This window comes from Mobula birostris, chromosome 11, assembly GCF_030028105.1.
Source record: "Mobula birostris isolate sMobBir1 chromosome 11, sMobBir1.hap1, whole genome shotgun sequence".
Classification (NCBI taxonomy): domain Eukaryota; kingdom Metazoa; phylum Chordata; class Chondrichthyes; order Myliobatiformes; family Myliobatidae; genus Mobula; species Mobula birostris.
Window position 1 is genome coordinate 94,176,825 of NC_092380.1, and position 16,276 is coordinate 94,193,100.

The 16,276-nt window shown below is 41.0% G+C and overlaps 1 protein-coding gene across 1 annotated transcript in view; it reads right to left on the reverse strand.

Annotated features, from left to right (window-relative positions):
- Positions 1–16,276, reverse strand: part of ano3 (anoctamin 3) — a 586,826-nt gene that overhangs the window by 199,437 nt on the left and 371,113 nt on the right. Inside the window, exon 7 of the mRNA XM_072272723.1 lies at positions 8,546–8,646. Within this exon, the coding sequence (XP_072128824.1) occupies positions 8,546–8,646 (101 nt within the window). The remainder of the gene's footprint in view (positions 1–8,545; positions 8,647–16,276) is intronic.

Sequence of the window (16,276 nt, forward strand, 5' to 3'; positions counted from 1 at the left end):
TCCTCAATGGTGACGAGGCTAGTGCCAATGATGGAGCTGGCTGAGTTTACAACTTTCTGCAGCTTTTTCCGATCCGGTGTAGTTGCCCCTCCATGCCAGATGGTGATGCTCTCCAAGATATATCTGTAGAAATTTGCAAGAAATTTTGGTGACATACCAAATTCCTATGAAATATAGTCACAGTCATGCCTTCTTTGTAACTGCATGAAAATGTTGGGACCAGGATAGACCTTCAGACATGTTGACACCCAGGAACTTGAAACTGCACCCACTTTCCACTGCTGATCCCTTAAAGAGGCGTATTCCATTGACTTCCCCTTCCTAAGGTTAACATTCAATTCCTTTGTCTTACTGATCTTGAGTGCAAGGTTGTTGTTGCGACACCGCTCAATTAGCTGATCTATCTCACCTCTGTGCACTTCCTCATCACCATCTGAAATTCTGCCAACAATAGTTGTGTCATCAGTGTTTGAGCTGTGCCTAGCCACAGGATCACAGGTGTATAGCGAGTGGAAAAGTGGACAAGGCATGCATCTTTGAGGTGTGCGCCAGTGTTGATTGTCAGCTAGGAGATGTTATTTCTGACCTGTACTGACTGTGGCTTCCTAGTGAGGATGTCAAGGATCCAGTTGCCGGAGGAGGTACATATGCCCAGGCTTTGGAACTTGTTGATTAGAACTGAGGGTTTCATTGTGATGAAGGCTGAGCTATAATCAATTAACAGCAGCCCATTAAAAGGTTTGCTTCATACTTTTGTGTTCAGGCTTTGTTCTAACCCTCTCCCGTGGATAGAATACCATAGGAACCTGCCCAATGGAACACTGATGTTGCCAAACAGTAATGTCATCCTTATGACACAGGAACGCCAAGGATGGTTGAAATGGACTTGGTGGCAAACACAGGCAGTTAATAGCACTTAGCAAGTTGCAGGCCAGTATTTGTTTTGGGTGACAGAGGAGAAGCATAAAGCCAGTTCCCTGCAGACCGCATGGCAGGAAGGTGGGCTGTGAAACCCGGAGAGCAGTCACCTGCTCAGAGTGAGACGCTATCAATCCCAAGTACTGCAGGTCAAACTAAAATGGGAATGTCTCAACGGGCCAATAGAACAATGTGACTTTATCTCCGGGACAGGGAAACACTTACATTCTGTGCAGCATTCAGCACCAGTCTGTGAAGGGCTCAGACAGGGATTGAAAAAGAAGGAAAGCACAACCCAAGACAAAGGAGCCACCAGGTTTCGTTGCTAAGCCAGAAGTTGGTTTTATACTTCAGTTCTGATCTTCCTGAACCTTAAGGAAAGATAATATCTGGCAGTCCTTCCTCATTGCTACAACATGCCCAAGTGACGAGAAATAAAGTGGGCCTCTGTTGGTCGAGGCTGACCATGGTAGTTGCGTCCTTGCCATCTACGTTGTTGGTGCAGCACCGTCCAATGCGAGAGTAGCAGTCTCTGTTGCAAATGTCGCATCTATAAGTGGTCTCAGCTCTGCTGGAGACCCAGCATTTCTTTCTGTGGGCCTGTTTGTCTTTTGCTGGTTTCAGGAATTTTTCCTTGCCTGACTTAAGCTGCTGCTCTGGGTGCTTCTGCACCTGGTGCGGTTGGCTGCAAGCTCCTCCTAGGACTCACTGTTGATGTCCAGTGATTTCATGGCCCGATTGCAGACATCCTTGTAGCAGAGTTGCCGGGAGTCAGTGGTTCTCTTGACCCAAAGCCAGCTCACTGTAGACAATGCCTTTTGGAATGCCACCATCCTGTATGTGGCAGACATGGCTCATGATGAAAACTAAAATAACACCAGCATCATCAGCATACAACTTCCCTATTTCAGTAAGGCTTGTGCTATTTGGAATGAATTGTCTCCATGGTGCCAAAAATCCCAGCAGTTGAAATAGTTTCTGACAGAACCACATCAGAAATTCAAGAGATTAACTAACTTACTATTTCAGCAGACTAGAGCTGAATTAAAATCATTGCATTAATGTGGGTTTCTAGTTATTATGTACAAAAAAATGAAGCAATACACATCGAGGTGCCACAGATTCCTCAGCAATGATTCAAGTTGGCAGAAACAGCAGTGTGCAATAATAAAACACCCAGCATTGCACAAAGTGAAGCTAAGATTCAACTTTCAATCAGCAAAGGTCATTCGATTGGATGAATATCTTCTGAGAAACAAGGGTTTAAAAGATTTTTGGGTTGGACTAAGTGATTATTCCACTGAAAATCAAAAAGAATCGGGAGATGATGGAAATCTGAAATAAAAACAAAAAAATGCAAAGAAACACATACCCTGTTGAAAATCTGTGGAGAGTAATCTATCAGGCTTAAGATCTTTCATCAGAATGGCAAAAGTGAGATGTTTGATGTTGCAGAGAGAGTGGGGAACAATGGATGAACCTGAGAGGCTGAATTCAAGACTGCCATGCTCATACGAAGCTGTATGGCTGACAGGTTAATGGATTGACAGACAGGAAAACTCTCCACTCAGTTTTTCTACAAAGGCTGTCACCTACTTCCTCGGCTCTCTTTGTTTGCTCCCTCTCTAACTTCTGTTATTAATTGATGAAGCAGACAGCTTTGTAAACTATGGTATTCCTGATCTCATCCTATCAGTGATTTTCCCTTAGTTATTATCATCCTGCCCCTATCTTCTCAATATACTCAAAGATTCAGAAAAAGCTTCTTCCTCTTTACCATCAGATTTCCGAATATCTGTAAACCCAGGAACACTACCTTCTTATTTCTTTTTATTACCTATTTATTTATTTTCTTATTTATTAACACAGGTCGACCTTCACTAATCCGACTACCTGTAATCCGGTTCCTTTGATAATCCGGCACTGATTATGCTTAATGTGATCCTTCTGTAATTTGGCATTTTCACTAATCCGGCGCTCCTCAGGTCCCAATGGTGCCGGATTAGTGAAGGTCAACCTGTAACTTGCACTGTACTGCTGCTGCAAAAATAAAAAAAATCATCTAAGTTAATGACAATAAACCTGATTCTGATTCCCTGCGACTTAAAATCAATCTGTATTTTCCCCACTTTTACTGATGTTCTGGAATATTTGACCTGAAACGTTGTCTGCTGCTCCTTCCATAGATGCTATCTAACGTAGCTCAATTTTTCCAGCATTTTCAGTTATTATTTTACTGTTCTTAATATTTGTTAGCAGGTGAAGAACAATGCATGAACAGTGGGTAGTGAAGCAATCAGAGCACTGAGGTTTGGAACCAGATCAATTCTGAGCCAGACTGATTCCTTTAACAAAGTTGGCAGAGAAGCAGATCAATTCCTACAGTCTACAATGATTTAAAACTAAGACTGAGTTTTTAATGCATTATCCCTGGCCAATAATGTTGTAATATTGGCAATGAAATGAAGATACAATATCAGAAGTTTGATTTTAAACATGTAAACATGACACTGGAGGATTTTTCAGGCAAGTTTTATTCCGCAGTAAAGATGTTTGGGAAACACTGACTATGTAAATGCCCATGCACTAATTTGGAGAATTGTAAAATCACATTAAAATCATCTGTCAGCTACTGTTGTTGTCCATTTAATGCACTGCCTTTGAAAATGTCCTCGTCTCTGACGTTTGTTTGACACATGGGTATCTGGTAATTTGTACTGAACTCAACTGGGTAAATCTTAAACCTAATGAATGAAAAAGTATAACTCTAGAACAGATGAAAGACAGAGGAGCCTTATGAACAAAAAAATGAAAATGATCAATTGGTTATATTATTTAATTTATAATTTACTTTGGAAAAATGTAATCAGCATCCTTTGCTCAAGTTCCAAATATTATTGTAAATGCATTTTATTCATTTTAAAATTAATCCAGGTGATAACTTACTTACATTCCCTCCAATACCTGTTCAAACACAATGAAATCAATGCACCTTCTTTTAACAGAACAGGTTTTCCAGGCAAATCAATTGTTATACATTAGGTGGGAAAAAACATTACAAATATTCGACAATTTTCCATTCCTTTCTGCAGCACCGAAGAAACCCTTGTCAGTACCTTCATTTCTGGGATTTTCAAATGACTTAAAAATAAATCTGTTTATTTTGCTCAAGACAGATTCAGAAAAAGGCAGCAGAATAATCTAAAGGATAGCTTCCTTTTATGCATGGATGATTTTCATCCTGAAGCATCCAATAGATACAATTTATTAACTTTTCAACCTTAAGCTATGGAGAGAGATACACAGAAACATAGAAACATAGAAAATAGGTGCAGGAGTAGGCCATTCGGCCCTTCGAGCCTGCACCGCCATTTATTATGATCATGGCTGATCATCCAACTCAGAACCCCGCCCCAGCCTTCCCTCCATACCCCCTGACCCCCGTAGCCACAAGGGCCATATCTAACTCCCTCTTAAATATAGCCAATGAACTGGCCTCAACTGCTTCCTGTGGCAGAGAATTCCACAGATTCACCACTCTCTGTGTGAAGAAGTTTTTCCTAATCTCAGTCCTAAAAGGCTTCCCCTCTATCCTTAAACTGTGGCCCCTCGTTCTGGACTTCCCCAACATCGGGAACAATCTTCCTGCATCTAGCCTGTCCAATCCCTTTAGGATCTTATACGTTTCAATCAGATCCCCCCTCAATCTTCTAAATTCCAACGAGTACAAGCCCAGTTCATCCAGTCTTTCTTCATATGAAAGTCCTGCCATCCCAGGAATCAATCTGGTGAACCTTCTTTGTACTCCCTCTATGGCAAGGATGTCTTTCCTCAGATTAGGGGACCAAAACTGCACACAATACTCCAGGTGTGGTCTCACCAAGGCCTTGTACAACTGCAGTAGTACCTCCCTGCTCCTGTACTCGAATCCTCTCGCTATAAATGCCAGCATACCATTCGCCTTTTTCACCGCCTGCTGTACCTGCATGCCCACTTTCAATGACTGGTGTATAATGACACCCAGGTCTCATTGCACCTCCCCTTTTCCTAATCGGCCACCATTCAGATAATAATCTGTTTTCCTATTTTTGCCACCAAAGTGGATAACTTCACATTTATCCACAATAAATTGCATCTGCCATGAATTTGCCCACTCACCCAACCTATCCAAGTCACCCTGCATCCTCTTAGCATCCTCCTCACAGCTAACACTGCCCCCCCAGCTTCGTGTCATCCGCAAACTTGGAGATGCTGCATTTAATTCCCTCATCCAAGTCATTAATATATATTGTAAACAACTGGGGTCCCAGCACTGAGCCTTGCGGTACCCCACTAGTCACTGCCTGCCATTCTGAAAAGGTCCCGTTTATTCCCACTCTTTGCTTCCTGTCTGCTAACCAACTCTCCACCCACACCAATACCTTACCCCCAATACCGTGTGTTTTAAGTTTGCACACTAATCTCCTGTGTGGGACCTTGTGAAAAGCCTTCTGAAAATCCAAATATACCACATCCACAGGTTCTCCCCTATCCACTCTACTAGTTACATCCTCAAAAAATTCTATGAGATTCGTCAGACATGATTTTCCTTTCACAAATCCATGCTGACTTTGTCCGATCATTTCACTGCTTTCCAAATGTGCTGTTATCACATCCTTGATAACTGACTCCAGCAGTTTCCCCATCACCAACGTTAGGCTAACCGGTCTATAATTCCCCGGTTTCTCTCTCCCTACTTTTTTAAAAAGTGGAGTTACATTAGCCACCCTCCAATCCTCAGGAACTATTCCGAATCTAACGAGTTTTGAAAAATTATCACTAATGCATCCACTATTTCTTGGGCTACTTCCTTAAGCACTCTAGGATGCAGACCATCTGGCCCTGGGGATTTATCTGCCTTCAATCCCTTCAATTTACCTAACACCACTTCCCTACTAACATGTATTTCGCTCAGTTCCTCCATCTCACTGGACCCTCTGTCCCCTACTACTTCTGGAAGATTATTCATGTCCTCCTTAGTAAAGACAGAACCAAAGTAATTATTCAATTGGTCTGCCATGTCCTTGCTCCCCATAATCAATTCACCTGTTTCTGTCTGCAGGGGACCTACATTTGTCTTTACCAGTCTTTTCCTTTTCACATATCTATAAAAGCTTTTACAGTCCGTTTTTATGTTCCCTGCCAGTTTTCTCTCATAATCTTTTTTCCCCTTCCTAATTAAGCCCTTTGTCCTCCTCTGCTAAACTCTGAGTTTCTCCCAGTCCTCAGGTGAGCCACTTTCTCTGGCTAATTTGTATGCTTGATGAACAACAAAGTCAGAAAACTTTATACCTTAAGAAAAAAAACATACTAGTAAAGCTTTCAGCATGGTAAAAAATGCCTATGTATCTCAGAAGAACATTATCAAAATTAACAATTTAGAATCAAAACAATTTAGATGTTGACACTGATAATCCCAAATAGTGTTTCAAACAATGAGTGTTCATTTTGGGAAATACGTACTCCATGCCAAAATCTGCATCATTTTTAATCTGCAGGAGTGGCACAGAAAAACATATATAATAAACCTGCAACAACAAAGTGGGAACGAATTTGGGAGGGTACAGTCACACAGCAGGTAGTGTGGTTATGATTCCAACAAACTAGATTTGACTCTGATTTCAGCTACCATCTGTATTGTTTGCCTTTTGCTTGGGTGCTCTTATTCCATGGCACAACTCACAGACGAGTTGGCGTTAATTGGGAGTTGGCGTTAATGGGAGATTTGATGGGCATGTGAGACAAAATTGATCATAGAATGATACATCGAGGAAGGAGGTAGATGGGATTGTTCAGGGAGCACCTTTAGACTAAATGGGTTGAACAAACTCTTTCCAAGTTTGTAACAAATTCAAAAAATAAAAGTCTACAAACTGCTGAACCAGACTTATTGATAGTATAACTGATTTTATGTTACATATTACTCTAGATAATGCATCCACCTGAGAATAATTTGGCTGGAAAGTCTGTGCTTTGACTCAGCAGGTTCTACATAGGAAGATAATGCTATTTTCACGCTAAAGAAACTCTCAGTTTTAAATAATGCAACAAATATAGACATGACTTTCAATAATATATGGCTAAATCATTTAATTTTATTTGGAAACAGATACTTTTGTGTTCTTAGTATACTAATGGGAATATTTTAAATCTATTGGTTGGAGAAAATTACGAAGTATCACAAATGCTCTTTAAAGGGTAAATATATTGATGTCACTTTATGGTCACATGTTGAACACACTAACAATGTTCAGTATGTCATTAAATCAAGAGCAGACTGCCAGCTCTTTACATCGCAGACTGGAAGGTTTAATGGAATGGAGGAAACCACAACTACTTGTTGTTAGAAAAGGTGGGCTGCTTGATTGCTATGCGAATCAAAACTCCGATTGAGAAAACATTGCTTGTTGAATCTGGTATTATATCTGACATCTTCATTTTCAAGCAAAGGAAGAGCTCATGATCCTGGTTGTAAGTGTCTAAAAAGGATTTAAGTATGCTTGAAAAGATTGGGCAGTAGATTTATCATTCACAGCTGAAAGAATTTATTACCAGCCAAGAAGGATTTCATTGTCTCAGCCTCTCCCCACTGCCTGAAGCAGGGAGCGAAGGACCTGTAAACCATTTGTGGAGTGTCCATTACATTCAGTTCGCCAGAAGTGTTCAATGGAAATGTATGAAATAAACAGTGGCAGGCTTGCAAATAAAGCTATGCCTTTTGATAAGGTCTTGGAAAATTGTAGGAATAAGTTTAACTTGCGTGATTGCAACGTTGTGTCCAAGTGCTTAATAAATCAATAAGCAAATTGAATTTAAGCATTTCATCCTCCAAAGAGTTGATCTGCTTTCACTAAAATTAATTTTGTACTGCATCAAACTATATTGGACAGCAACAACATCTGTAGTGTTCTACCTGTGATTTTACAACCACCAACCACAATCTGTACAGGATGGACTGTGGTATCAGCAAATGCTTCATAGCACCAACCAACCTGCTCATCATTTTGCTCCTCCAATCAGTATAATAACATTTTTTCCTGGATGGATAGGAAAACAAAAACTAAACACAAGGAAGGAAAGACCAAGTAATATTTACTTGCTGTGTATTTTAAATGTCAAGTTGCCATTAAGCAATAAGAACATTGTAATTCAATCATGCACAGTACATGCCGTACCACACAAACTAAAGCATTAAATGATTGAAATAATCACTATTTAATGGTGCTTTAGAATAACAGGAAGCTTTGGGAAACATGCTTGGGGTCACTACTATTGACTTGTTATTATCTTGTGGTAATTCTCACAAACTGCCAAAGATAAAGAAGTGTTATTCATCTTTTAACAGAGTTGGTACTAACTTGATGACAGTCAAGGAATGCATTGCTTCTTAGTGGGAAAACAAAACAATTCTCCTATTGAAGGCTATCCCTTTTCAAAGCTTCTATTATAAATGTTGCCATAATCTGGCTTTCATCTTTAACAATTTCCCTGACTAGCTGCTAAAATATCACTAAAACCCCAGTATAATGGTTAGTAATTTAACGAAGTTATGATACTTAAACTTAACAGAGCAAGGCACGTACAATACCTAAAGGGCATGCGGATGTTCATTCTTTCTGCATATTTACATATTGTTTCCCAAGGTGCGTGGAGTTTCACAAACATTATGTCACTATTTGTGATGGATTGCTGTGGTTACAAAGAAACAGAAATAGGAAGTAAGTGGCTTTCAAAATACTTTCACATCAATATCAATACAAATTCAGGGAGAGTGTATTACGCGGCTCTACAAATTCAAATCAGTGGTCAAAAGCTTAATATGTAATAAAAGATATTCCTTCATATACAGGGCATCAAAATTTATAATATCATCCCATACTTAAAATTCAATTAGGTCTTCACCTCATCGTCAAATGTTTCCAAAGGTCATTTTCTTTAGGCAGCAAGACTAATGAATCACAGGAACCACACAGCAAATCTAAATTGATTTTGAAGGCACCAACAAATGGCACAGATGGCAAAGTAAGGATACTTGAGGATTTTATTGTAACATTCACAAATAAACAATAGCTTAAATAGGAATCATCAGGCTGAAGGTTAGAAATCCACATCAGCATGTATAATGGTGCCATTACTTTTTACTGCACTTTCCAGTTCCAGCAAAGTGACAATGCATCTACAGAAACAAAATTCTCTTTTGCGCTCTTGTGTAAATTTCAAGTATGTTAATTCCACTGATGGACAAGGAATCCTCCACAAAAAGGGTAATCACTAGCTTGTTACTCTAAACCTTGCTCAATTCTCTCCATTACCTTATAAATTATCACTGCTGACATTAAACACAAAATACTCTGCAGATGCTGGGGTCAAAGCAACACTGCTGACATTAAGTGCCCACCCAAGTGATCTACAGGATTTCCAGAAAGGAATGTTGCTTGATTCTGTCATAGTGCAGGCAAATTCTCTGTCACTTTCATAAAAATAGGGAACAAGAGCACAAGTGGGTCATTTTGTCACAGGCATGTTGGGTCAACGGTTTCTTTCTATGCTGTATGATGTAATGATACTCAATTAGCATTTTTTCATGTGAGGGAGGGGTTGGGGAGGTTTGGGGTTTGCGAGTTTTTGTTCCTTTTTCTTTTTCTGTGGGGAGAGGATTGATGTCTTTCTTTCAACTACTTCGATGGTTTTCTGTATTTTCTGGCTGTCTGGAGAAGACAAATCTCAGAGTTGTATTCTGCATTCATACTTTGATAATAAAATGAACCTTTGAACCTTTTTTAAATGATGGATTCAAAGTTACCCTGAACTTGAAGATGACCATGCGTTTGGATGGCAGAATTTTTCTTAAGTGTAAACCTCCTGTTTAAGATATTCATGAGTTTATTAAGAACTGGATTCTCACCCATGGAACACACATAAAAATTGCTGGTGAACACAACAGGCCAGGCAGCATCTATAGGAAGAGGTACAGTCAACATTTCAAACCGAGACCCTTCATCAGGACTAACTGAAAGAAGAGCTAGTAAGAGATTTGAAAGTGGGAGGGGGAGATCCGAAATGATAGGAGAAGACAGGAGAGGGAGGGATGGAGCCAAGAGTTGGACAGTTGATTGACAAAAGGGATACGAGAGGATCATGAGACAGGAGGCTTAGGGAGAAAGACAAGGGGAAGGGGAAGCCCAAAGGATGGGCAAAGGGTATAGTGAGAGGGACAGAGGGAAAAAAAGGAGAGAGTGAAAAAGAAAGTGTGTATATAAATAAATAAATAACGGGTGGGGTACGAGGGGGAGGTGGGGCATTAGCGGAAGTTTGAGAAGTCAATGCACCCATGGATGTATTTTGGAGTCGGCATATGTATTTTGCCATTACTCAGTTAGCTAACCACCTATTCCATTCCGTGTTCACTTCCTCACTATAACCTCCAGTGTAATTAAACAGAAGTGAGAGGCGATGGTCAGTGGTCAATGCTGGTATTGATGCCTCTTATTCTGGATCTCAGTGCCACAGGAAGTTTAATGATGAAACTCAATCATCAAGGTCATTAGAATCAGCCATATATTTCCATCCACTATCACTCCTATGGGAAGCACACACTGTTGCACAGTACATCTTACACCTCATATATTCACCCACAGTAGTACTCCACACTACGGGAGCATCTGAACTGAATGAAAGAAAACACTTCTGGTGGGGCAGTAGAAAGGAAGAACCACACTATTGGAAGGGCTGTGCTGCAGAAATGCCGAACGGTCAGAGGAGTAGTGTGGAGAGAACACTGCATCATCAGAGTCATTATTGTGAGAGTGCTGCACTATTAGAGAGCAGTGTTGAAGGAGCAACTCAACTGGTCAATATTAAGAAAGGATTGAACTGGGAGATGGGAAGTGCTGATGGAGAAACCTGAAATATTGGAACACAGAATACAGAACTGTACAACACATGAATAGGCCATTTTGGCCCAGCATGCTGAGCAAAACCAATCAAATTAATGATGAAATTGACAACTAAACCAATACTTCCTGCCTACACGATCTCCATACCTTTATATGCTCCAATGCCCAAAGTCCATACTAAATCTGATTCTTTCTCCACAAATACTGCTTGACTATCTAATCATTTCCCATATTCTCTCTTTTTACTTCAGAGATGTTTGCAAAATAAGGAGGTTCCTATGGAATTTACATTCTCCAAAATACAGCTGCTGCAGACCTTGGAATAAGTCAGTTATCTTCTAATCCATCACAATCTTCAAAATACACGTCCTGGAGGGGAAATGGGCAATAACAATACCATTGTTTCCCTCAGAACTGGTGAGTCTCTCTCTACTTGGGGATGGTTATTTCTACATGAGTAGGCCTGGAACAAATCAGCCATGATCATACTAAGGAGTGATATATTCCTGCTTCTATTTTTTTTATGTTATGCATGCAACTTGTTATTTGTGCATGAATGACATGGTTGGAGATTCATTACATCCAACTGATTTTGATCTTTGCTATGACTGGTGAAAATTTTGATATTTTTACCAGCTACAACAAAAGATTTTATTCCAGAATCTGCCCAGATAATCATTCTTGATGGAATGAACCTTTCACTTTCCAAAGGCAGTAGAGATCAACTGGGAGAGAAAAGTAAAGTAGTCCATGTTGAACTGTTCTTCAGCCTAGTCCATCAACTTGCAACTGGACCATAGTACTGCATACCCCTCCAATCCATGAGCGTATCCAAATTTCTCTTAAATATTGCGATCAAATCCACATCTACCACTTCTGCTCTCAACTTGTTCCACATTTGCATCACACTCAGAGTGAATATTAAATATTTCATCCTTAAATATTTCACCTTTCACCCCTAGCCTATGACCTCTTGTTCTAGTTTCACCCAACCTCAATGGAAAAAGCCTATTTGCATTTATTCTATCTATACGTCTCATCAATTTGAAAATAGAACTTATTACTAAGTCAGTGGAGCTTTACAATAATTAAAATGCCAGAAATAAATAAAAAAAATGTAAAAACATAAATTCCATGAATAATGCAGATCCATTTGGTCCAGTTTCAAACTTCTGGCTGCAGGTCCAGTTTGGGTAGATGATTTCTTATAGAAATCAAATTATTTTGTAGCACAACACGATGCACTTTTATTACAATTTTCATTCCTCTTTCTCCTCTTTCCAATTGCATTACTTCCTGCTGCTGCTTCATCCAAGTGTGAGATCACAAATCCAGGATAAAGCATCCTGCCAGACCACTCTTCATAGTAACCAAACCTAATCCCTCTGTGCGTTTTGCATGTATAGATGATTGCGCACACGCACGCGTGCACACACACACACACACACACACACACACACACACAGTGTAGAAGTGTCATTCTGGTGAATAGAGTTGGATTTAGGGTCCAGAGGAAGTTCTCAAGAATGACCCTGGGAATGAAAGGGTTAACATATAAGGAGCGTTTGTTTGCCCTGGGTCTGTATTTATTGCAGTTTTGAAGAATTGGGGGGGGGGGGGGGGGAGGAAGAATCTCATCAAATACTGAATGGCCTACACAGAGTGGATGTTTCCTATAGTTGGTAGTCAAGGACCAAATGGCACAGCCTCAGAGTAGAAGCACATTCCTTTAGAAAAGAGATGAGGAAGAATTTCTTTAGCCAGGGAGTGGTGAACCTGTGGAATTCATTGCCATAGGGTGCTGTGGAGGCGAAGTTATTCAGTCTATTTAATGCAGAGGTTGATAAGTTCTTGATTAGTAAGGGCACCAAAGGATAGAGCGAGAGATTGCGGAGGGAGTTGGAGACTGTTGCTTGTGGAGTTGAAGACTGTTGCTTGTGGAGTTGATGCACCAGTTTTAAAGGGTGATCAGGCCCTGTCGGGGATTGTCTGCAGAGCCGGAGACCATGGAATGACAAGGAGCCAGCCCGTGTGGAGTTTACATGCCAATTTTAAAGAACGAGTAAGGCCTGTTGGGACTTGTCGAAAGAGTGGTAATTTTGTTGCATTATCAGGGGCCAGAAAAAGAAGTTAAGACTTAAGGGAAGCAATCATCGTGGAAGCGGCTATTGTTGGAATGGGCCAGGGTTAGAGTGGGAGGCTTTGGCTCAATAGTCTTTGGTGAGAGTCATATGGAATCATTTATTCGACTGCAGAGCTTAAGCTTGAGATGTTAAAGCCAAAGGTATAAAAACTGCAGACAGTATGGTAGTGAGGGCAATGGAATACTACTCCTGTAAGATGTGGGATTGCAGTGTACTTAATGTTCTCCCTGATGACTACATCAGTGGGATGTGCACCCAACTTTAGCTCCTGGCCTGCAAAGTCAAGGATCCGAAGCTTGGGCTGAAGTTACTTTGGGCCATCCAGAAGGCTGATAACCTTCATAGATGATACTTTTACTGAGGTGGTTACTTCTAGAGAAGAAGTTTCAAACAGTAGATGGGTGACTACTGAAAGAAGTAAGGGGAGAAAGCAGTCAGCACATGGTTTCCCTGATACCTCTTTGGATACTGATGGCAGAGATGACCTGTCAGAGCACAACAGCAGCAGTTGCACTATGGTTGGGTCTGAGGCACAGCAGTGAAGGGCTGAGCGATAAAGGAGACTCAATCGTGAGGTAGATAGCCAGGACATTCTGTGGCCACAAAAGAAACGTCAGGATGATGTGTTGCCTTCCAGGTCCTAGGGTCCAGGATGTCTCAGAGTGGCTGCAGAAAATTCTCAAGAGGGACGGTGAGCAGCCAGAGTTCATGGTGCACATAGGAACCAAGAAAGGGGGGAGAGGTTCTGCACAATGAGTACACAAATTTAGAGAAGAAGCTCCAAGGTAGGAATCTCTGGATTACTTAGCAGGGCATTTGATAAGGTACTACATGCAAGGCGTATTGAGAAAGTAAGGGGACATGGGATCCAAGGGGACTTTGCTTTGTTGATGCAGAACTGGCTTGCCCACAGAAGGCAAAGAGTGGTTGTAGATGGCTCATATTCTGTGTGGAGATTGGTTACCAGTGGTGTGCCTCAGGGATCTGTTCTGGGACCCCTATCTTTGTGATTTTTATAAATGACCTGGATGAGGAAGTGAAGGGATGGGTTAGTAAATTTGCTGATGACACAAAGGTTGGGGGTGTTGTGGATAGTGTGGAGGGCTGTCAGAGGCTACAGCGGGACATTGGTAGGATGCAAAACTGTGCTGAGAAGTAGCAGATGAAGTTCAACCCAGGTAAGTGTGGGGTCGTTCTTTTTGGTAGGTCAAGTGTTATGGCAGAATATAATATTAATGGTAAGACTCTTGGCAGTGTGGAGGATCAGAAGGATCTTGCTTCCTCAGCACTACCTACCTCTCCACCCATCTTCATATCATCTCCAAACTTTGCCATAAAGCAATCAATTCCATTATCCAAATCAATGAGAAACAATGTAAAAAGTAGTGGTCCCAATACTGACCCCTGAGGAACACCACTAAACACTATCAGCAAACAAGAAAAGGCACCCTTTATTCCCACTCACGGCCTCCTGCCTGTCAGCTATTCCTCTATCCATGCCAGTATCTTTCCTGTAACACCACAGGATTTTATCTTGTTAAGCAGCCTCACATGTGGCACCTTATCAAGTGCCTTCTGAAAATCCAAGTAAATTCTACTTACTACCTCTCCTTTGTCCACCCTGCTTGTTACTTCCTCAAAGAACTCTAACAGATTTGTCAGACAAGATCTCCCTTTACAGAAACCATGCTGACAATTGACCTATTTTATCATTAGCCTCCGAGTACCCCAAAACCTCATCCTTAATAATGGACTCCAACACTTTCCTAACCACTGAGGTTAAGCTAATTGGTCTATAATTTCCTTTCTTTTGCCTTCCTCCCTTCTTAAAGAGTGGAGTGACATTTGCAATCCTCCAGTCGTCCAGGATAGTGCCAGAATCAAGTGATTCTTTGAAAGATCATGACCAATGCATCCATTATCTCTTCAGCGACCTCTTTCAGCACTATTGGCTCGTCTGCCCTCATATTTCATCTTTTCCCTTCTTATAGTTTTTTTGGTTGCCTTTTGTTGGATTTTAAAAGCTTTCCTACCACCAACATCCCACTCACTTTTGCTACCTTATATCCCCTTTCTTTGGCATTTATGCAGTTCCTAACTTCCATTGTCAGCCACAGTTGCCTCGTCATCATCGTCAGGTTGCATCTGGAGTTTCCAGTTGGCGGACGATTTCCCTCCACGCCACTCTGTCCCGACACTTGTCCACAGCATCCCTAATCATGTCCAGCTTGGTCCAATCCTTGATGTTATCCAGCCACGCTGTTCTTTGCCTTCCTCTTCCTTTCTTTCCCTCCACCTTTCCATATAGCAGGTCCAACAAGATGTTATCTCTCCGTGTAACGTGTCCACAATAAGCAACTTTTAACTTCATAATCTTCTCCAGCAATATTCATGGTCTATCAACTTCAGACTAGCTGCCTACTCCTGCTATTTGTGAACAACTTCTTCTGTGGGACATTATCTATCCTGCACCTTGTGAACTTTTCCCAGAAACTTCAGCCATCTCTGCTCTGCCGTCATCCCCGCCAATATCCTCCTCCAATCCACCTGTGCAAGCTCCTCTCTCATGCCTCTGTAACTCCCTTTATTCCATGGTGATACTGATACATGCGACTTGTGCTTCCCCCTCTCAAACTGCAGTATGAATTCAATCATATTATAATCACTGCCTTCTAAGGGTTCCTTTACATTAAAATCCATAATAAGATCTGGGTTATCACACAACACCCAATCTAAGATAGCCTTTCTCCGAGTACGCTCAGGCACAAACTGCTGTAAAAAGCCATCTGATAGGCATTCACCAAACTCCCTCTCTTGTGATCAGACACCAATCTGATTTTCCCAATCCCCTTGCATATTGAAGTTCCCCATTACAATTAAGCCATTACCCTTATTACATACATTTTCCAGCTCCCTTTGCAATTTCAAACTCTCAGCTTGGGTACTATTTGGAGGGCTGTATATGATTCCCATAATGTCTTTTTTTTTTACCCTTGCAATTTCTTAATTCCACCTACAAAGATTCAACATTCTCTGACCTTATATCACCTCTTTCTAAAGATGTAATTCCATCTCTTACCAACAGAGCCACACCATCGCCTATGCCTTCCTCCCTGTTCCTTTGATGTTCAACTCCCAACTATGACATTCTTTCATCTATGACTCAGTGATGCTCACAACATCATATCAACCAATCTGTAATTGTGCCACGAGTTTGTCTACTTTATTCTGAATGCTATGCATATTTAAATACAGCACCTTCAGTCCTGCATTCTTCAC